Here is a 23,360-nt window from a genome sequence, read left to right as displayed (position 1 = left end):
TAAGTAATTTCGATATTTCAATATAAGAACAAGGTCAAGGTAAAATATTATTTGATTATAACACGTGTTATGCGTAATGAATATAATGCACGTTTTATTTAATCAGGTGCGTGCGAGCAACAAATTATGCCTTATGTGATTGATAACCGGTTTTAGTGGTTGAAACATGTTCAATAATAATATAATGTCAACTTATTTTATGTCAAACGTGCGTGGGCAAATACACAGTGTGATACCGAGAAATTTTAGAGAAAAAAAAGTAGGTGGAGACCGGAATTAATACAAAGCCTGACGCTGCAAGCTGCTGAGCCAGTCGGTCCAAGCGTTTCACGTGTTAAGCTGATAGGGAATTCGTCTGCAGAGTTGTGCATTTCATTAGCAAGAAAAATTTTGAAGAGAGATCTCGTACTTTCGTTTTAATTTCATCATGCCGCACTACGACTTCAAAGAGATAAACGTTTTCGACGACGATGTAGACGAAATGGACATTATTAAGGACATAATTAAAACTGAAAACCCGGAAGATGCCTTCTATGTCGCGGATATCGGTGACATTGTTAAAAGACATCAAGAGTGGATTGACAAAATGCCAAAGGTTATTCCACATTACGGTATGTTCATTAATATTTGACGCATTTATTTCTGTATTGTCCTCCGAGATGACAATACTGTATTTCATTTACTTCCATTTTATACAATTTCAGCTATTAAATGTAATTCACATCCGACAGTAATCAAAGTCCTTGCAGCGTTAAACGCTTGTTTCGACTGCGCGTCCAAGGTAAATTTTTATCTCATAATATTCAAATTTCTATTAATTATACAAAGTATTTTTAAAGTACGTTATATGCTAGTGTTATCACAAAATATGTCTTTATAATCTTCCCCTTTCTTTAATGATAAAAAATTTGATAAATAAACATAAAAATGATTTTGGGCATTATGCATATTATGTATATTCGTATAAATTCCGAATATAATCTGATGATTCACAAGTGAATAAAAAGAATAATGACGTTCCCAATAGCAAGAAATAGCGCAAGTAATGCAGTACGGCGTGAAAGGGGAACAGATTATTTTCGCGCATCCGACCAAATTGCCGTCTCACATCAAATACTCCAAGAAAGTGGGTGTCAAACAGATGACAGTTGATAATGAAATGGAGCTGACGAAAATTAAAGAGCTCTTTCCCGAAGCTAAGTAAGTAAAACGAACATTTTCATGATCAAACGTACATTAACGCGCTATGCAAATGACGCTGAAAATCAAAATCTAAAGATTAAATCATCGCAAATAGCAAATAAAGAAATTGCCTCCTGACAAACCAAGAAGATCAATAAAATCGTCGTAGTAAAATTGAATTTTCGCGGAAAATCCGATTTATCTCGAATTTATCCTTGCAAAGATTTCTCCGAAATTTCAGCTTTTATCTACAAGTAATTATCGATTTTTCGCAGGATTGTGATACGCATACGCTGTGACGCGAAGAACTCGCCGGTTTCGTTAGGAGCGAAATTTGGTTGCGAGCCGCGTGAGGAAGCTATGCGTTTAATACGATGCACGAAGGATCTCGGCCTGAATTTGCACGGCTTCAGCTTCCATGTCGGTACTCCGTGCTTAGAGATGGACGCTTATCGCAGAGGGATCAAAATGTGCAAGCAGCTAGTCGCAGTTGCCAAATCGATCGGTTGCAAGGATGTGCAGCTCATCGACATCGGCGGTGGATTTTCCAGTGTGTGCGGGGAGGAACTCGATGTGGTACTTGATGCATCTTGCTTGTAGCACTTGTCCGAGAGTGTCGGTGCACATGCATGTTATCATTGTTGCGTAAACTCTTTCAGCTAGCCCAGATTATTAACGGCGCCATCAAGGACCTCGATCCGAGCATAAGGGTAATTAGTGAACCGGGCCGATACTACGTCGGTTCGAATTTCACTTTGGCCTCGTATATGCACTCCAAGAGGATCGCCATGTCCGAGGACGGCGTGCTGAAGCGGATGTACTACATGAACTGCGGCGTGTACAATTCATTCTTGGACGAACTGTTGGGCGTGCAGTCCAGGTTCCCGGAATTAGTATTCGAGGTAATTGCACGTAATTACTTGTAAGCTGCGATGTGTGTGTCGTAAAGCAATCTCTTATTAATCGCAATAACATCGGCGATTTATTCTTACAGTCGACGGACAATGAAAAATTCTCTTCGAGTTTATGGGGTCCCACAGCCGATTCATTCGATTTAATCGTCAAGGACGTGCTGCTGCCCGAACTTTGTATGGGTGACTGGTTAATTTGGAGAGATATGGGTGCTTACACGTTAGCCCTTTCCAATACATTTAATGGATTCCCGATTCCCGTTGTGAGACCATTCATTAGAAAGAGCCAATGGTTAGTGTTTATAAAAATGTATTTGCTTTAAAATGTGGTATTGGTTTTAATATCTATGTTAATATCTATGAATGAGCATATGTATAACGAAATTAATTTTCTTGCATTAATTTAACGATACGTATTAATATTTTCAGGAACAGTTTTCTGAAGCAAATCAATCAGATATAAACGCAGCTTTCTTTTACGAAAGGCATTCAGTAATTTTAATAAAGGTGATGTAAAAAATTGTCGAGGAAACTCCGAGATTACGTAGATTACACGGATTATAAAACACAGAATATATTATCATTTTTTGCCATGCATGTTAAATCTTTCATATGTGGAAAATGAATTTGCCAATAATGTGAACAAGATTTCATTAAATGGCGAGCATCGTTATTCCACGACCCTTTACTTTAAATACATGCGCTTTCTTTATGAGATCGATTATTATATTAAATTATTTGTTAACTTTTATGACCAATGTAGCAAACAAAGAGAATAGAATACACTTTATTACATGCGTTTTATTGTTCTGCAATATTACATGTTAATATCAAAAATAAAAGATTTTCTTTTATTGTTTAATACTCCTGATAAGAGCATATTTTTTTATAACATACCTATACAAAAGTTCAAAGGGAATCGCTTTTATGACTCGTGGTTGACGTAGGGGAAAAGATAAGAGAGAGAATGAAAAGGAACGTGGAAGGAAGAAAGGAAAATGAAAAGGCATATTTGTCAGAGCTTTTTGTAGGCGATGTACTATGTCGACTACAATTTTGCGCGTACCGGAAATTGCGGTGGTTCGTACGGGTTTATTTGGAATGCACAGAATCGTCGAGAACGTCGTTGCGTGCCGACTGCGATTCGTCGTCGCGGCTATGCCAATTACTCGCCACCGAGAGCAATTTGTCCTTAACGCTGCCACTAATTTTTTGATGCGTGCGATCCTTGTTATTTCTCCGTAATAATTCAAATTATATGCATGGTACAATTAATCGATGATGCATGAGGTATCAGTGATTACAATAGCACAAGAAGGGCGATAAGTTCCCAGCGAATGTGCACGAGTACGCAGATTTAAAAGGAACAAGTGACGTAAATAATCTCACGTTTAACGTACATACACAAACAGGCATTACATTATAACTATCCGGCTAATCTTTATTCCTAACAATAAACTGTGACAGCACGAATAAGAACAACGGTGGCGAGAAGAGGGAGACCATAAAAAGTATAGAGCTTCATTCCAAATTGCGCTTTTAATGAGCGCTGGACAAACCGAGCAAAAACTCGTTCCATATTTCATCGCTGCCGAGAAAATCCACTCCCGTGCTCGGCTCATTGACATCGATCCTCATAAAGCTAGAATATTTTTGATATTTCTGTCCCATTTCGCATAAATCGAAATAATTGTTGAAAATTAGGAAAGATAGCTGCGCTTATCAAATATCAAATTAAATGTAATTATTAATTCTGAATTGAATAATGTTGTAGAAAGTGGATAACTGTCCCGAGCTAACGGTAAATGTTAAATGTTTATTATTTAAACGTTATGAAGTTATTTTTTAACCGTTTTATAGTACTATATCAATATTGATATAGGAAAACATTACGATTATTATTGCATATGTTATATTTGCTTTAACAGTTATTCCAATTAATCATATAATTTTCTATTCCTTTATATGTGGTTATTTTCGCTGTGATGTCAACTGCTCATTACCTCTCTATAATTTAAATCAAATTTCAAAATGTAATATCGAAATCCAGATAGCTTCTTCGGAATAACTATTATCATGCACATGATATGGAATAAATCGATCAAAAAAGGAGAGAAAATCAACTTTGCGCTGTTGGGGTGCATCGATTTCGCAAAGTCTATTTTTGCACCCTGCCTCAACTCAACTCCCTTTTCCTCTGCTCATTTCCGACAGCGTTCCTCCACTTGCTGACCCGATGTCGGGAAAGGACGCGAACGCGGTACTAAGTATGCATAACCGGGTTTCCGTGTTCGAGTACGCGCTCGGACTTCACCTTCACCGTTGGGTCGGTTCGTAACTAGTTGGCGCGATGCCATGCATAAAGGCGTGCGCTAATAAGTATACGGCTTCGGTACCATAACCCGCTTCGAGTGGCTAACAAATGCCTCAAAATTCTTCGCCACCGCTAGTGCATTTGCACCCTGTCGAATAAGTCGAGTTTTCCTTGGACTTCGATCTTTGCCCTCGTTACTTGACCGCGTTTCCCTTTACATGGACTTGATACTCGAAATACCGCTCATATTCGCTCATACATCCTCCAGATAGATTGCTTCATTCTATACTGTGGAAATGTAGTTAACGCTGAGAATAAACGCGTCATGAAAACGTGGAGTCAAATGGATATTTTCAGTAATAAACCGATCGAAGAATTCGCGAATGAAAAGTCCGATGACGATTCCGCTGGCACATTCCGCGGGTTTGAATAACACTGTAGGAAAATTCGCAGAGTTCCATGTGTCCCGCTGTTAATATCGACTCGATATTCGAAGTTCTCTGGCTAGGTGAGTGCACGTAGCGCAAAAATCGCTTATTGGATTACACGTGGCAGAAGTTCGGCAAGGAAAATATGGTCACCGGTGATACGCGAGCGAATATGAGAGATAAGGCTGGATTACGATCGGAGATCTATCGCACGTCGAGTTCTCTAGGATTAGCCCTTTTCGCTCGTGGATCCAACTGAGTTAACCGCGCCCGACATTCTCCCGAGTGTTCTCCACGTACTCTCATCGGGCACGTCGCTTGATTGGCTTCGCCGCAGTTTTCACGGAGCCGATGGCGAATTGACTGTCAACCCACTGCGAATACGGCGAATTAAGAATCGGGATCCTGTCCAAAGACCGATCTCACGCTTCTCTGGGTTTTTTTTCTATATTTTGCGCGAATTTCATGAACTACGATTGACATCGTTTTGCAACTTCGAATCGCGCTCGCGTTGAATCAATAGCTGCAGCATGTCTTGCATAAGATTAGTGCGTCCGAGTTCGTCATACGCGAACACTTGCTTTGCTGCAAGATTATCAGAGATTCACACATGAATGTTTTAAATAAAAGAGAAAGATGATGACATCGAGTAAGCGCTATTTTAATCGCGAAAATCAGAACAGAAGTTTCTTGACGACCGCTCTCTCATTCATCAACAAAGCTCTGAATTCAAACAATGAGTCATTCGCATGTGGCTCGGATAAGAAGACAAGACAGAAAATGTCTTGACATAATGTTAAATAAACACGCGTGGAGTTGAAGATAAATCCATTGTGATTCATTGTTACTTGCCAATGTGCAATATTTATTAAAAATGATCGTACTTGCCAATAAGACGGAAGTTATATTTTCTATTTTACAATCTTGATACTCTTTCGTGGCACAGCGTTGCAAACCAATTTTCGATTGCCTTTGTTTCTCCATGATTATTCTTGCTTGTACCATTTCAGTAAATTATTTATTATTAATTACTAGATGGCCTGATCAAGTACAGTGCGTATAAAATGTGGAATGCGCACGCCTTTATAATATCGGGCATGCTTCGCTGTCACAAAGCATGACAGATAAAACAATTCGTTCACCATTTATTTGTGATTTCAATTAGTGGGTCCGGAGCTGTCATGTTATTTGGAAGCCTGGGTATGTGCTTTGAAGTATTATTGCTTCAGAGCAGGACATGTATATTATCGGCATCGGAGCATTTCAACGATCATTTAATTAATTCGCAATAAACGCGCTGCTTCAACAAAATTTATCGTTGCACGTGGCACGCGTGAAATTTATGTGTAAAAATATATCGCGAACTTTCGACAGACGTGCACGTCAACATCCTTTATGAAAATTCAATCAGCTTAATTCCGCTGTGCATACCGTAAATTACCGTTACACAGCTGTTGTTTCAGACGTGAATTATAAAGCACAAAGCATAGTTACGCAACTATTATCGTGATGATCTCCCAATAAATTATTCCTATAAGCTCCCCGCTAAATACGCGACGCAGCTAAACTTCTCAAATATTGGACTACGTATATTGAATCAAGCGAAGAAGAATGCACGCGTCGGAAATTATTGATCGCGCGGTGACATCAAACAACCGCCACGCCAAACTTTGCTGACCTGTTCCTCGGCGTCGGGCCAAAAGTGAAGCGTGTACCAGCGATTGTTCGCATGTTCGCGAATCGAATTGGAAGCGTGGAATCAAAAGTGCCACCCCCGAGCGATATCAGGGTGATTTTCAGCAGGGATCGTCGCTGAGCGACTGCACTTTTCTATCCCTGGAGGCGTGGGAAGGAGGGGGTGGGCTCCGGCGCCGCAACGCGGTGGATCAAAGGAATCGACGTCCGTAATTGCTGTTTACCCCGACTTCAACCCTCCCCACAGATGAGTCAGTCGTTGCATCCTTCCTCCCCGAGACGATCGTTGCTCTTGGTGTCATTGCAAAAATTTCACGATCTTCTCCTCTTTCCTTTAGTCCGCCGTAAAGGGACCCCGTCGTCGCCCATGGGGCCGATTCACCCCGAAGACTCGAAGTTACAAGGACCGCCACCCCCTCGCTAGAATTTTCATATCCAAATACTACTCGACATCAAGCGGATATTTCAAGCAAATGCGAAGGGGAGGGAGCGAAGCTACCCACTTGAGCGCGGGTAAACGCTTGAGGAAAATAAACCGAGTAACGTCTCGGAATCGAACGTGTTACTCGCCGCCGGAAAGTAAACGGCCCCTCCGCTCGCTCGTTCTCTCTATGAAAATTCCCGCTATTTTTCCAACATGAATTTGAGCTCCCGGCGGCGGAGTGCGCTTTTTCTCGGTGTACTTACACCACGTGCCAAAATACACATTCGTGCAAAAGTAGAATACTTGTATCAGCCGCCTGTAAGCGGCTTGAACGAGTCTTGTTCGCTGTAATACACTCAGACGTCGACATAACGTTCGAACGCAAAATGGAAAGTGCTACATGAGCGCGAATACGAGTGCATATCGGCCTTCCGTAACCATTTCAGTAAGATTATTCAAGTTTATCGGGCGCCTCAGATAAACGCAAATACGGGAGACACTCTTGCGTCGTCCTTATCTTTCCTTTCCAATGCACGATGGAAGATCTTACGTAAAATATTCTGTTTGTACGGGAAATGTAATGGGAGATAGTGGGATGTGTCGCGCGCAAGAAATGCTGCAAGATCGAATGCGTGGGTACGAGGACTCGGAAGTTTATAACGGCGCGCAGGAGACAAAACTAGCTCTCCGTTGAACTCGATTTTCCGGCTGTCGTTAAACTAACGGGCGTTCCCGACTGCAGTTTTCTCGCTGCGCTCGCCGTTCGCCTTTTCCCCCATGGACTCATTTCGAGACGTTCCCGGTAGATATGTGAAAATGGAATATTATCCGTATAAACAATTTCAGGAAACGCGTGTGTTTGTCTTTCCGATTGCTTCTCACGGAGAAACGTCCGAAACGTCTGTTCGAACGGAAAAACCGGGTGACGGTTCAGACAGTGTCTCACTCGAGAGACATTAATCGCAAAACTTATAAGTCGCAAGTGCACACGCGAGTATTTATAATTTGAAAAAAATGTCCAGCTTGCCACAACATCCAATAATGCGAGATTAAATTACTAAGGCCCCCTATAAATCTGCGGAGGAGCTACGATTATTGTTAACGAGTGTTGTCCTCGCGCGTATATCCGGAACTCCTCGCATCCTGTTGAGTCGCAGGATCTCGTGAAAAATGACTCGCGCTCTTTTTCAGGATTAGCGTCCGCAAGGACAAGGGTCGAACAGACGCATGGCGAAGGGGTGGCAAACGGGAGGAACGGGAATGCTAGAGGGTCAAATTTCGCGGAGGTGGAAACGGAAGAACGAGAAGCAGCGAAGACGGCGAGCGGATGGAAGAAAGAGAGAAATGCTCTCGCGGGAGAAAATGGAGAGGGACAAGTCTTTATGGGCACGTATAACTCATGCCCCTTATTGAAACTTCCGCCTGAGAATGGATTAAGACGGTTCGCGCGAAATTTGTCGAAATTTCCGGAGCGCGTAATTTATTCTTGCTCCGCCGTACCTTTCCGCTCCGGGCAACTTGGACCCCGTTTGTGCATCGGTCACGAGGAATTGTGGCCTTGCGGCATGAGTATTGGTATCTCTTTGACGTATCTTCATTATCGTTAATTCCATCGCCTTAATACGTAGATAAAATACGGTTGAAATGTAAATCAAGGCTGCGATGTTAATGAATTTCGTTGAACATTTCTTGTTATTTTTATGACGTATTGATAAACATATGGCAGGTGAAAGCATCTGACAATGATTTCCGTTATTGAAGTGCAGTTTGTCACATCTGTTGAACACAGATCGGTTAATTTATATGAGTTTGTAATTCACGAAGAAAAAGCTAAAAAGGATCGTATGATTTATGAATTATACATTATTAAGCGATTTAATGCAGCGCATCTGCTGATGATATTCTTGTAAAGTATATATAGAATGAATTATATTTTTTTATGGCTCAACTGAATATATATATTCTCGATTTTCAATTATTAATGAAATTTTTATATCAGAAATCAGATAATGTGCAGAGATACGTCAATTTGCATCGTCACATAAATATCATATTCTGTGAATTTCGTTTTAAAAATAAACGTGAAGATTTAAATATTCTTGCATAGATATTGCACAAGATATTTTAAAACCTTTCCAGATGTCGCATACACAGTTTAATTTGCACATATAATATTTCCAAAAATATTTTATATTACAGTTGATAATTTTCCACTAAAAATCGATCTGAGATATTCGTATTTGTATTTTATTTTAAGAGATCTGACTTCTATTTTTATACATTTTTTCAGCAGTGCGAATAAAGGATAGCGCTGCCTTGCCGAGATATCGGCAAGGACAAAGAATAGGAAACTGAAACGAGGGAGCTGGAGAAGGATAAAGAAAACGGGGGTTCGGGCGACGTATTTCGAGCGGATATGAAATTGCGTGACGTCGCCACGTGAACGAAATACTCGTCTCTCTCTCTCTCTCTCTCTCTGCCACGTGACACTCATACCCTGGCAACGACAGGCAGGCAGTCTTGAGAACCACAAGCGAATCTTCTGGGGAGCAACTCTCGACTCGCCACCGGCGAACAATTTCGCTCGATTACATCCCGGCGAGTCGGTGTTCGCGTGTGCGCCTAAACCGCATACATCGCGTTCGTGAACGATCGCCCGCGCGAAAGTGAATTCTGCTTTCCCTCGTAGATCCGTGGTATCTGCCCAATTGCACGAACAGATGAAGCCGTAAACAGGAATCTTGTTGAAGCACAACTTGGAGAACGCTCGATAAGCGCGTCGATGTCCCAGTGGATTTCTCGTTCTCGTATCTAACAGCCGAAAAATACGCACGGTGTGCGTGACAGAAATATTTTCAGGATGCTTCTCCCGATCTCTGAGGTGTGCGAATGTGTATGCGACGCATATACATACGCATCCATAAATAGCTCTGTGGCTAATTTCCTAATCCTAGGCCTTACGTTTATATGCAGTTTCGCTTGGTTCCCTTTCCTGCGTGGAACGTGTCCGTATTTTAATTAGTCTAATCTAATCTCACTGTATACCGTGCACGCCAAACAAACTGCAGCAATACCACGTCTGGCCGTTCGGAAGTATCCCGTCGTAATTGCGGTGGAAGGTGATATTATAAAGTACCTCACGGATCAGGCGATATTTCACGGTGATATTACACCTGCTGTATCCGCAACAATACCGAAACTTACTATGCGAATACGCGAGTGTACTGGCTCAGTGTCGTTATAAATCGTAGGGCGGCGTAGGTGGCTGGGGTGCAGGAGGCGGGGGGCTTGGAACTAGAGTGCCGGAATTAAATTTCGCACGAGCAACGCCGCGGGTTTCTCGCGGCGAGTGCTACGGAAAGGTGAGAGAAAACGGGCATGGGAGCGGAATAAGAAAAATTGCGAAACGGAGACAAGTGGCGGAAAATGATGGCTCTCGTTCCGTTGTGTAAATATTTCAAGTGCATTGTATAATAAATTACTGGTGTGCTGCGAGCGCGTGATTACGTGGCGAAACGAGCAAAGAGAAGAAGTAACATCGGTCTCGCTGCTGATCTTAAGTGCTGCATATAAAAATTGAAAGCCGGATATCACATAAAATCTTGAAACGCAAAAGCGAGGAGATTGAGATAAATATTTAATACAAAGTACCATGCACGACATTTGTATGTCTGCTTAGAATTATTAAAATACCTCGGATCGATTGCAATCTAATTTTAATAAATAATAATATGAAGACGCGATATTCTGAGAACGTAAATTATAAACGTCAGTTGGAGAGGGCGATTGTGATTTGGAATATTATACTACATAGGAATAAGCATGAGAAATGGTCGACTAATTGCGTTTTATTTATCGCAAAAGTTGCAAACATAGAAAAGTTCTCTCGTAAGCATCCTACTAATGTTTGAATTAAATTTTGCAAAGAGCAGCTTTCCCGCTCAGGGCAAAACCAAGTGAAAGGGATACAAGGAAAAATTAGCGGGCACGGGCACGCGAGAGATATAAAGCAATCCTTCCGGTGTATATTCGTGTTCTTGTAAGAGCACGCAAAGAGAACTGCTGTTACGCATGGCAAAATTGTTGCCCGCCAGATAGGTGAATGACTGCGATGCACATCCCGCAAATAATGCTTTAATGTGAAGGTATAAATGCTTTGATGAAGTTGGATGAAACAAGCAACAAATTACTATCATTTTCAGGAAATCTGGCGCGCATGATCTATAAGCGGTGAATTTGTTTGCGCAAATCTTACTCGCGAAAAAGTCCGTTTTCGCAACAAAATTAATTTCCCGCCTTTAAAAGATAATACTTATCTTCCACTGATTTCCTTCGATCGTTGATTTCGTTATGTGTTATAAATCGTTCTTCTTTGCCCTAAAATCTAACTAAAAATTAACTGATCCTTTTTTTCCGGTAATATCACTGCTACTCCGGAGATGCATTTTGGCAGTGGTCGCAACCAGAAGAAGCAATAATACCGGAGAATGCAGTGGTTCCCTCGTTTATCACGCGTATAATTGCACTCACTTTACGCCCGCTATACGAATACCAGAATATACGCGTCGGCTCAATGTCGTTATAAATCGTGCCGCGCGCTGCATCGCGAGGGTGGGATCGCGGTGCCCGGAATTAAATTTCGCAAGGAGCAACGTGTTCCCGCTGCGACGGGCTGGAGCGAAGAAGACGAAAACGCTGTCGCACCCGGGAAGAAGGGAACGGAAAACAACGTTCCTGGCACGCGTAACGGAAACGGTATCCTATAAGATAAATTTTCGGGCATGGCGGAATAATTGCAAGCGTCGGGAAAGAGAGCGAAGGAGAAAGAGATACCCCGCCACCCTGGAAATTAGCATGAGAGTAGTGCTATAAAATAGGGCTCGACCGTAAAGAACAACTAATGCTTTGCGAGACATACCAATGTATCAGAATGGAGAAATATTATCTCCGACATCATCATAGCGGGAGAAAGAAAGTAGCATTCTCATATGCGTGTATCAACACTAAAAATTCCAGTACAAACATTAAAAATGTACATCCCTTTATTACGAGGATACAGCGGTATCAAAGAAGCGCTAAGATATCGTCAGATATCGAAACAATAATTGGAAATAAATAATTCTACGTTGAATATTTTTGCGTATGCGTATGCAAGCGAATTGCCGTCACAAATCACACTATAAGCTCGATTATAAATCGCGGTAAAGGGAATATAGTGTAGCGGAATTAAATTTCGCGAGGGCGAGCGGAACGTTGCCATTGCGCTCGAACGCAGGCGGAGCGAAGAAGGCGATAGGGCGGGATGAGAAGCGGTGCAAGAAGAAGGGTGGAGAACAATGTTGTGCGCTGTGGCATGTCGGTGTGCAGCAACCCCTTGCGAACGTCTGCGACGGCTCGTGCGAGGCCGCCTGTCCCATCAGTTATCGTCAAAACGCCCTGAAAATGCCTCAAGCTTCGCAGGCTGTAATAATTGAAGAGACGGTGCGCGCGAGATAGAGAAAGAGACATTCCACGCGCGTGTGAGGGAAAGAGGGACGAGGGAGGCGAAATTGAGACGAGGTAAATTGAGAGCCGCCGTTGGATTAAGGGAGGAGGACGACGGTGCTCGCTGCCACATGCGTCCGCGGTGATACTACTATGCTCTTAGTAAATTATTGCGAACGGATACCTGCAACATTGCCGCATGCCGCTGTGCGGCACATCGCTCGAAATTGTATGAAGAATATATCCGGCATGTGCGCGCGCGCGATGGTTCGTTTCCCCTCGACCGATGCGTCTGCTATTAAATTTTCAGCTCGTGTGCGTTCCAATATCGCACAAATTGCCAAATAATAGATAAAGGCTCGACGAACGAACCGCCAAAAATGCGGTGATTTCGGTTTCGCTCGATGTTTAATTGCACTCGATTAATCTAATCTGGAATTTCTAGTATTACCGAAATTTTCTATCGAATTAATTAATATGATACCTAGTTTATGTGTCGATAAATATATATGTATAAGGTGTGACGTGCATATCGACACCGCTCGCCGCAATACGTAACGTGTCAAATTTCTGCATTAATTATCTGCGATTAGGCACATCTGTTATCGTCAATGCTTGAGATACATCTTCCGACGACGAGATCGCTAATGAAGCGCAAAACAAATTAATTATCGCACGGCGAGCTGGCACTGCCATTACGACACAGCAACTCTTTCTGGTATTAATTACGATCTTAATTGCGCAATCTGTTAGCTGGTTTTGATGAGCGGGATGATGTAACAATCAGGTCGGATGAACAAATTCTATATATAATAATTATCGCGGTAGCAATAATTGCCGTTGATAGTAATAAGATAATAACTATCGTAATATTAACACATTGAACTATTAAATTATTTGTTTACTATTGAGCTCATCCAAAAACAGAGATAAAAGCAGATTATAGCAGTATGTTTCCCCATTATAATTTTAAATCTGATTATGCCGCGGAATAATCGGGCTCGAGAATTTAAAAATACACCTCATCGCAAAGTAGACTTCATATTAAAAGTTCGAGGGAGCTTACGTATGTGCGATGCATAAAATAAAATTGCAGGCCGCAGCCAAGTTTAAACAGAATACTTGAGAGAGCGTAAACTTACTTCAGAATCGGAATATCGATACTTTTTATTTAAATTAAATGTGGAAAGTGACAACGTATAATGGTCCGCGATAAATCCATCATCTCGACAAGATGAACTCGCGGAGAACGAAGCGCCTTCATCATCATTCGATATATTTTTCACGCATGTAAATATATCGCAAGCAAATTAAGGGTCAACGTATAATAATTATCGACGGCACTTTATTCCAAGCGGTAACAAAGTGCACTTGCGGCAAGGGAGACAAATTGAAACGAGTTAAACACGTGGTATTCTATTACAGTAATAATCGTTAGAATTAATCATCATCATAATCGACGAGCGGCGACAGTAACGGGGTAACTATTACATGGCTCGTCGAGTTAGCGACATCGTCGGCTACGGGAACAAATTATCGCCGATGGAATTTCAACGTTTCATTATCTTGAGTGCTCGCCGCCGACGACGAATGTATTGAGCTTCTCTCCCGGCGCTACGCACAACCATCATTTTTCCGCGCGTGCATGCGACGCGAGTGCAGCGCGCTTGTCCCCGGACTGGTGAATCAATTGAGCTGCGCCGTAATATCGGAGTAGCAATTATACTTTATTACGTGGGCGATCGCGGTGCCGTGCGACGCTCGTTTGTGAATTTCGCGCATTACATTCCGCTCCGTAAACGATCCACTATTTTCCGTGCAATTGCGCTTGCAATATTTATGATGCTGTACTGTGTGGACGCCGATGTCGAGACAAGTTATGATTCGATATTCTTCTTATTCACGTGAGATTTTTACAGCCACTCATTAAATACATATCAGAGGCGAATGTATCGACAATACATAATATCGGGCAGTAAGTTCTTTTCTTTTCTTTCGGTTATAGAATACGCAGAATACGCAATTTGATCCTATCGTTTTGCAATGGATATCTTGAATTCAAAGCGAAATTACGCAGAAATCTGGATTAATAGGCGTTCTCTGTATTTATCATCGGACATCTCAGTAGCACAATCTCAAGTTAAGCATTAGCTAAGATACTACTTAAAAGTAATCGAAAGATAGAACACGCAATTCATAGTTTCTGCTTGTAGCTGAATTCGTCGAAGCGCTTTAATATTTCATAGCCCTTAGCGCGACCGTATCGATACCGTACGAACGAGCATCTCTGCTTGCTTCATTGGAAACCAGTAAGCAGGTTTAAAAATCATTACTGACTCCTCTCTGTAAAGGGTTCTACGAACGGTTGTTGAATCGTACGCGTCTCGGGAGAGTAGGAATAGCGGAGTGAGACTGGAAGCAGGTTTGCTGAGGACGGGGGAGGCAAAGGGGCCATTTCACGGAATGAAGATGTATGCGAAGAATCAGGAAGTCGCTGCTTGCCTTCCTGTAGTGGAGGAGCAGTGAAGCACTTTCGTCTCCGGGACGACCGACTTCACGAACGGGAAAACATTAGGCATCCGACGAAGGAACCGAAGCAGCATCAACGATGGCGGAATTGCACGTGGATTTATTTATTTCACCCGCGCTGTGTCTCGCCTTTTTCTTTTTTTCTCCCGAGGATCGTAGGAAAATTGCGCCGACTCGTGCGATGGAGCGGAATGCGTTAAAGCCGAGTGAAAAATACACGAACTCTGCGCACTCCGCGTTGTGTACATTTACGGAAGTACCTGCTCCGTAGGTACAGCCGGAGGGATGAGAAATGTATGCTTCCAAAGTACCCGGAATAATATTTTAATCGTTGGATGAAGAAAAAAGGCTCAAGAAGAGAAAGAAGAGAATCCGTATAATTATTAATAATTATTGATCTTTGCATAAAATATGAATATAATAGCTGCAGTTTTATGATTATCCAAAACACATTGTCGCAAATTAACTAATTATAAATTAAATAACTTCTGCTTGCTCGGTTGATCTTGAATTCTCGATTACTCTTTTTGCGCTCGTAATATTATACCGTTTTCGTGCCTTCAAATGTTTCGAGATTGCGTCAAGATGTCCTAGAAAATCGGAAATTCGGAATCGGAACGATTTATTCAGAGTAATGATAGATTTGACGGCTGAGGTGATATTCTCGTTCCGATTTTGACGCGGTTATCGCAAAACGTTTTGCCACGTGCGAGTCGCGAGAATCGTTTAGCTCTGACGCGGCCGGTGTTTCAGCAAAAAGTGCACCGCGGTGACCCAGATGCACGTCCGGCGGACAGAGTTTCATTTTAAAGCTCGTAAAAAAGCGCCTTTTTGCGACCGCCCGATTCCGTCGCGTTCGCGGCGCGGAAAAACGCGCGAACTTGCGCGCGTTCGACTTTGATCGGTCGACACTGCCATTGGATCGACCCAGACGAGTACATCGGTCGTTCATCATCAGCTGAAGTTTGATAAAACTTCGTCGTCGAGGTCGTGCAACTCCGAAAGTCGAGGGGCGTAATGAAGTGTGCCGACGAGATAGATAATGATTAATTTAATTACACCTGACCGCTCTCTCTCTCTCTTCTCCCCCTTTCTCCACCTACTGCGAATTTCTATTCCCTGATATCTCCGACGGCCATCGTAAAAATTCGCCGATTACCGTCGGTGACTCTTCAGCATCCCTCGGATTACTGTCTGCCATTGATATCGGGAGCCAGCCGAGAGTTGGACGGCATTCGAATTAAGATCTAATTTGAATAACTGCACGAGCGGTAACTTTTATGAAAGCGCTATCGGTCCAATAGGAAGTAATTACGTATATTGGAACGAAGGTATATTAATTGAAGAAGTTCTATTCAGCATGAGCGAATTAGCGCGCAATTTTGCAACAGCGGGAAACGTAAGACTTGCTGAGAGGCTCGCGAGGAAATTCTCTACTATTATAAATTTTCTACTGTCAAGCTGGCAGGTCAATATTTGGGAATTAGATACACTGATAAGAGTTTCAGAAGGGATTGAGGTTTGCTGGATGACCTCTCCAAAGAGAAGATTTCTAATGCTTGGATATCTCCTGTACCTAATAGCTCCACGTTTTCTTTTAACGGGTTTCAATACATTCTATCGTTTTAGATGTATATCCAGACAAAGTTTAACAAAACTCGTGAGGAATACAAAGGATACCTGGAGTGTGCCAAACAACCATTCGGTATCCGCCTATCGGATAAGGAACTGCGAAGAGACGAGAAACAGGAACGATGGGAATGTTTCCGATGGCGTGACATGAGTCGGAAAAGCAGATTAGAGATAGCACTTGGGAAGAAAAAGCCTCGCTTACGTCGATAAAATTAATTTAATTCCTCGCTATTTCCATTTCGCTGCGTATACTATTGCGAGGTAGGGACGACTGATTAAAAGAAATAGCCAAATTTACCGCGAAGGGGTGAGTTTTCATTGTTTTTTATGCTCTCTTCCAAATGTACCTTAATTTTATCAATTTTATAATGTCATGGGGCGTGACGTTTACATTTTACATACCTCAGAAGATTAAAAACCGCAGTTGTGGCTAAATTATGGTAAAATTCAAACGAGGCACACTGTACATTTAATTTTTTAGCATTATTATTATTAATATCTTAATATCTTTTAATTTCATTATTACATCACTAAAAGAATTTTCTGATATATCAAATCCAAGTATTCACATAATTAAAAAGAATTCACATACACAAATACGCAAAGCCAAAATATATATCACAAATATTAAATTTTAGTAAATATATTTAAAACATCGCATCTGTTACTGATTTAATTTAATTTTAAATCGTTTTTAATTTATTATATTTTTTGTTCGCTTTATTCAGTCTGCAACATGCTATATACTAACGCAGTCTTTTTTTTTCAGTGTGACACACTGCGATTCAGTAAATTTATGATATTGACAAAATTGCGTTGCGTGTTTAGAAAAAAATGTGCTGAATTTATGATATTACTACCATTATGAATGAAAGGAAAGAGATAATTTAAAATGATATTTAAACGCATATCTCCAAATTGAAATGTGTCAGGTATCTGAGAGAAATGTCTGAACTAATCTTTTAAAATCGTTTTATAGGATATTCCTATATATCTGTCTCTGATTCACATTCTTTCTCTTTTTCATTTTCTGCAATAAAATATTTATTTAAATATTAGTTCTGTCTTTTTAAATAAAACCTGCGTGTGATTTCTCATGAGTACTTCTCGATAATAAAATTATTTGCATAATGTTTGAATATAACGTGAATATAACACGCGTATATTAACTTTTCAGCGTTGTTATCATTGCTTAATATTTTATCTATCTCATTAAGATGCATTTAAGATTTTATATCTTGTGAAGATAACATCGATTTGTGATTAAAATATCTTCCATATTTTTCTTTATTTTTGTTAAATTTTACTATTTCAATTAAGATGTACGTGATCTCTAATGGTATTATATGATTTATTTTTAATAATTATCATATAGACAGACAGACAGAATCAATGACAGTTATTGGCATAATTTGTATATATGAAAGAAAAAGATTCCTTTCTCCACTAGTGAAAACTAGGTTATCGTTATCGGCGAGAACCAGTTTTCTTCTTTTCTGAGACGCTTTACGAAGATAATGCCTCATAAAGAATTTCTTGCATTTCCTAACACTAAGCGACGAGTATCGAACTCCATAACTCGCTCTACTCGCGCTCGATCTCGAAACGTCGCGTATCTCGGGATCTGATTGAATTATGTCGGACAGGTACCCGATCTCTTCGTTTCCTCCTCGCACGAGGATGGGCTTTACAGTGACTGAATTACGGTTACTATCTTCCATAGCTGACTGGATCGGCATTCATATGTACCACGTTTTTACGCTTTAACGTGAAACGTGAACTAAAATTTTCATGCTTGCACAGTGATTGGATAAAAATCACTGGTGGTACCTCAAAATAAAGCAATTTCGAAATAACGGTCGACCGGTTGCGTTAACCCAGCGGAACATGTGGACCCGCGAGATCTCGCGGATATGCGAAAAACTGCAACTAAATTAACGATGTCTGATCCCGAAAGCGCGCAGAATTCATTCAGAGCTTTTACAGCGACGACTGTCTCTGTTACCGCGTGGATTGAATTATATAAAATGCTGTCTTGATCCCTCCTGGAAGCCGGAGGCGTGGGGTTTTCAACGGCTAAATTATAGACCGTCGCGAATATAGACTGAGCAACGACATGGGCAAAGCATTGCGCAGCGTCTGAAATAAGCAGATAAAGCTCCGCGAGAGAGCCGGAGCTTTCTGTTCTTTCAGCCGGCAAAAGTGCGAAGGGATGAGAAGCTTACTTAAGACGACGCTTATCATTCATTCTGCCGTCGCTTTCATCCATACGACCCATCTTCTTCTTCCTTCGTCGTTCGTTTTCTTCAAGTATCTATAATCGAATGAGCTGATTAATTATTTAGTACGAAAAGATTTTTACGGTTTCATAACAGCGACGCTGAAATATCACGAGAATATAAGCAAAGGAGATGTAATGAAAGAAGTCTGATCTTATAGTTTGAAAATCTCACGATTGGTATTTTAATACTTTGGCACAATATCCAAAAGTATCTCTAAAGTATTCGTGTTTTTAATGGGTCTCGGAGGAAAGTTGACGCAATTTAAGTTTCTCCGAATTACAAAGATTTCGTTCTTATCATCTCGTAGCGGACAAACGTGTTGAAATTAAAATTGTCGTGAGCGCAAGTTAATTTCATTGCAAATACGAAATTGAATTTGGACATATTTCAACACATTTAGAATGAGATGAGTATCGGGTATGGAACCACCGGGATATCGGCTCGGAATCGAGGTAATGTGATCTTAGTAGAGGAATTCGCGGATATCATTTTATTGCGAACGCGGAATCCGAAGCGAACGGTGATGGTGGCGGAAGCCGAATCGAGAGGGACGCCGAGCCGCGCACGCGAAAATCGCTGGGGATTCGCGCTGTTTTATGGGACGTTGGAACGCTCGTTTCGCATTGTTTGTTCGCATAATAATTTACGTGCCGGGTTGCTCGTAGGATGACTGCCGGCATGAAGGCTGGATGGCGGCGGCAGCGCGAATAAGAAATGTCCTATATATGTCGCGGGTGTGAAATAGGAGCGGAGATCAAGCGGAGGACGAAGAGGAAGAAGAACGGCAAACACGGCAGAGTGGAACAAAGCGACTTGCGCGAAGGTGAAGAGGAAAACGCGAAGGATACGTATGCTCGCCGGGATCCAACAGCGACGAAGCTCGCGATTTTATATTTGTCTCATTTCTGAGTGATATCTCCGTCCTCACGCGCGGCTGTTTCCTCCATCATTACGTCCGCTCTTCTTCTTCTTCTTCATTTCTTCATTCTTAGTCTCGCAGATTGCCCGCTGTACCGCGTACGCGAAACGATCGCATCCATCATGCCGGAATGACCTAAGTCGACTGATGCGAACTGTACTTTCAACGTGTGAAAGTAGAGATTTGCACTCGCGTTACACATTTACGAGTTCGAGGATATTTTAACAGTATCGTATCAGAAGAAATGGTCGTATGCGGCAACAGATAATGGATACGACGAAAGAAGGTCAATCTCAATTTAAAATCTCGAATTAAGATTGGTATTAAAAGCAGCGGGCGCGTGACGAGTGTACTACGATGTGCTTTCGTTAAAATAAATTGGTCCAAATACAATAGTCGTCTTAATTTGGTAGGTCTTGACCTTCTTACAATTCAACCTTCCCTCTCTTATGATCGTGACAAAAATGTCTCGGATTGATAACGTGAAAATGCACCTCATGAAAAATTCGAGAAAATGGATCCAAACTTAATTTTTCCAAGCGTGAGATTAATTTTATCGAAACGGAAACGGATTTTCGATGAAGACCCAGAAAGTGGGTGGATCACAGCTGCACCAAATCTTTCGATCAATTCAACTGTACAATGCATTACACGTCCAGACATCGCGGAGAAATCTTGGGATAACGAAGCGGAATCTTAAGAGGTTCAACGTAAGTGCGGGGGCGTTGCGTTATACGCTATTCGGGCGGTACCGTTTCACGACCTTACAGCTTCACGCGTCCTTTTAATGGATACTTGAGCTTTCATGACCTTGCGGGTTCGCATTGTCCGGTTTTCCAGTGGTGATATTTCCGGCGCGATTAATTGGAACGGGTGCCGGTGAAGGCGTGCGAGAACGTTAAGTAGAACTCACGAAACGGCTGAATCATCTCCTGCGAGAAGCTCAAGGAGATGCCCGACCCGGCTAGGACGGAGACAATTAATAATTTGTGTTCGGGGGGCTAACTTCACAGCTGCCGTAAAACGCGCTAAAAGCGCGAAATCGAAAATTTTCTTTTTGCTATCGTTTTATGGAAATCCTGAATCTGGCCACTTGTATAATAGCGTTGGTCTCAGAAAAACTCAATGAGCAAAACACAAAGATGGGCAAACGATAGCAAAAAGGAAATTTTCGATTTCGCGATTTTAGCAAACGATTGCAATAATGAAAATTTCGATTTTTTGAAAAGGGGGGCTAGTGCGAAGCTGGCCCCGCCAAATTTGAATTGGCTGTAACTTTTGAACTAAAAAGGGGCAAACGAAAATTCCAAAGGGGCATTCGTGGGCAAACGATGGGCAAACGATTGCAAGAATCAAAATTTGCATTTTCAAAATTGGGGGGGGCTAACTTCGTATCGCAAGAATAGTGCAGTGATTTCTATCCACATACAACATTTATACAATACGAATACATTTTATTATTTAACCGATAGTAATCCTTTTTGTCACGCGTAACAAAAATGTAGAGCGCGAATTTATTTCACAATATTGCCATAGAGATAATCCGTGTATGTGTGTGTGTGTGTGTTTTCCCGGTCTTTTTGCGAATATCATGGCATATTATACGCTTCGATATTGCCTGCCACGGAAACGAAGACGGCTTACGACGCGTGGCGTTCGATATGCATGACAATCGAGAAAGGATTCTCGAGGATATAAATGAAGTTGTTTTAAATTTGACACGTGTCGATTCGTCACAAAAATTCAATTTTGACGATTAGCCACCTTCACTCTCATATGGGGCATATTTTATTCTAAAAAATGGAACTACGTACACACTGCCGTTTGTTAATATTCCTCTAAATTATTCAATATTAAATTGGAAGTTTATATTATTAATAGAAATACATTGTACAAGTATATGAAAGAGAATAATGAAAAATTATATAAAATATTTCTTTTTATCTTCCGTATTAAAAAATATTTTTAATTTATGCATTTGCATTTGTTACATAAATAGATAAAATTGGCGATTAACTGGTATGAATGTTACATCGTGGGAAATTGTATTGTCTAATGTCAGACCGCGCTTCAAACATGCAAAATGAATATGCATCACAATATGTATGATCAACAGCGTATAAATATTTTTATACCACATAAGCTTGCCACAAGCTTTATGCCAATACAGCATCACATGTCAAATTCTAACAGATTAAATTTATCTGCCCGAGTATTCGTACTGCAATGCACCGTGATCGAATAGAAAGCTACATACATTATAAACGAGTAGTTGTACATAATAGAGGTGTTTCATATCACAAAACTGTAACCTAAAATAAACAATTTTGTGTATTATTTTCTAATCAAAAAATAATATAATGATTTTAAAAAACAATATTGTACAAATGAAAAATTATACACTTTTCAATGGATTTAGTTTTATGTCGTTAACATGTGTTCTGAGCTGAGATATCATCATTCAGTACAATAATTTCTTCTTTCTGATACAAATAATGAATTTTCAGAATAAGATTAAATGTATTTATGTAATCAATGATTATATAGCTCGCAAATTAATTATCCAAAACGATCGCGGTCTCGTCAGAAGCTCCAATAACACTGATAAATTTGCCATTAGGATATAAATTCTTACGAGTAAAAAGTTATCGAACGAAACGTTTTTTTTTCAATATATTACAATGTACTAAGAAACGTCTAAGATCACTTGCAAAAGTGAAGTGGAAGAATAACGATGGAAGATTAATGTTGTCGATTTAACGTCACGCAGAAACCTGTGAGATGAGTCGCTTATCGCGGGCCCCATTACACCCTGCATTACTCAGCCAGGGTTAAGCGGTGACAAAGCCAAGCTGAGAAACCTTCAAGCTCGACTTCCTCGGATCCGTAGATCGCGCGCAGCCTTTTAAACTTTAATTCGCCCAACATAACCCGGGCAAGTGCTCCCCGATCTTCCGTGATCTTCCTCTAAGATCTGACGAAATAATACCTCAAAGTTAAACGCGAAATAATCGACAAAAAAATCGACGCCGTCACCCGGGGTGGAAGAGGGAGCGCGTATGTATGTGAAAGCCGCAAGAGCTAAAGGTGGACAGCACTCTCGTATATATCTCCAAACGTACTTTATCACTCCCCGCGCTCTTTTTGTCCGTCTATCCCGCGGGATTCCAGGCTGCCATGAATTAACCAGCATCCGATACGCGATTTTTGCCCCGGCCTCGCCCTGGATTCCGCACGGGGCCGCCCGGCGCTGCGCGCTGATTCTCGAGACGATCTTTTATTCAGGATGAAGCTGCACGCGGGCGTGCGCGTGTCTGTGTATGTGTCAACATTCTCGCATCTCGCGCATTGTATGAGCGTGCGTATGTATGCATGTATGTATACATCGCAATGCTCCTTTTCAACATCAACGGCGGCGAAACACTTCGGCGGCTCGCGCGAGGCGTTACGCAAATGGAATGCGTTATCCCGCGTCCCGGGGATATCCGGCATGTTCCATGGAAATTACGGCGATAACGCGCGCGCGAGCGTCCCGCCGATGCAAATTTCTTCCCCGACGC

At 41.4% G+C, this 23,360-nt stretch overlaps 2 protein-coding genes across 2 annotated transcripts in view; one reads left to right on the top strand and one right to left on the bottom strand.

Annotated features, from left to right (window-relative positions):
- LOC105283841 (agrin) overlaps nucleotides 1-23,360 on the bottom strand; it is a 360,457-nt gene that overhangs the window by 105,737 nt on the left and 231,360 nt on the right. The gene's annotated exons all lie outside the window — the stretch shown is intronic.
- On the top strand, nucleotides 84-20,898 carry LOC105283832 (ornithine decarboxylase 2-like). The gene is made up of 7 exons (XM_011346906.3): nucleotides 84-611; nucleotides 705-781; nucleotides 1,028-1,200; nucleotides 1,458-1,758; nucleotides 1,842-2,084; nucleotides 2,177-2,385; nucleotides 2,523-20,898. Exons 1-7 carry the CDS (start codon nucleotides 428-430, stop codon nucleotides 2,554-2,556), a joined length of 1,221 nt encoding a protein of 406 aa, XP_011345208.1. The 5' UTR covers nucleotides 84-427; the 3' UTR covers nucleotides 2,557-20,898.

Source organism: Ooceraea biroi, chromosome 4 (genome assembly GCF_003672135.1).
Source record: "Ooceraea biroi isolate clonal line C1 chromosome 4, Obir_v5.4, whole genome shotgun sequence".
In the NCBI taxonomy this organism is placed as follows: domain Eukaryota; kingdom Metazoa; phylum Arthropoda; class Insecta; order Hymenoptera; family Formicidae; genus Ooceraea; species Ooceraea biroi.
The sequence above is the reverse complement of the archived record's forward strand: the minus strand, read 5'-3'. Positions and strand labels throughout refer to the sequence as shown.

Bases quoted from the DNA above. Each gene is read 5' to 3' on its own strand.
- LOC105283832 (XM_011346906.3), top strand. From the start codon at position 428: ATGCCGCACTACGACTTCAAAGAGATAAACGTTTTCGACGACGATGTA. The intron at 2,085-2,176 runs GTAATTGCACGT...TTATTCTTACAG, and splicing joins TCCCGGAATTAGTATTCGAG to TCGACGGACAATGAAAAATT. The intron at 2,386-2,522 runs GTTAGTGTTTAT...TAATATTTTCAG, and splicing joins TTCATTAGAAAGAGCCAATG to GAACAGTTTTCTGAAGCAAA.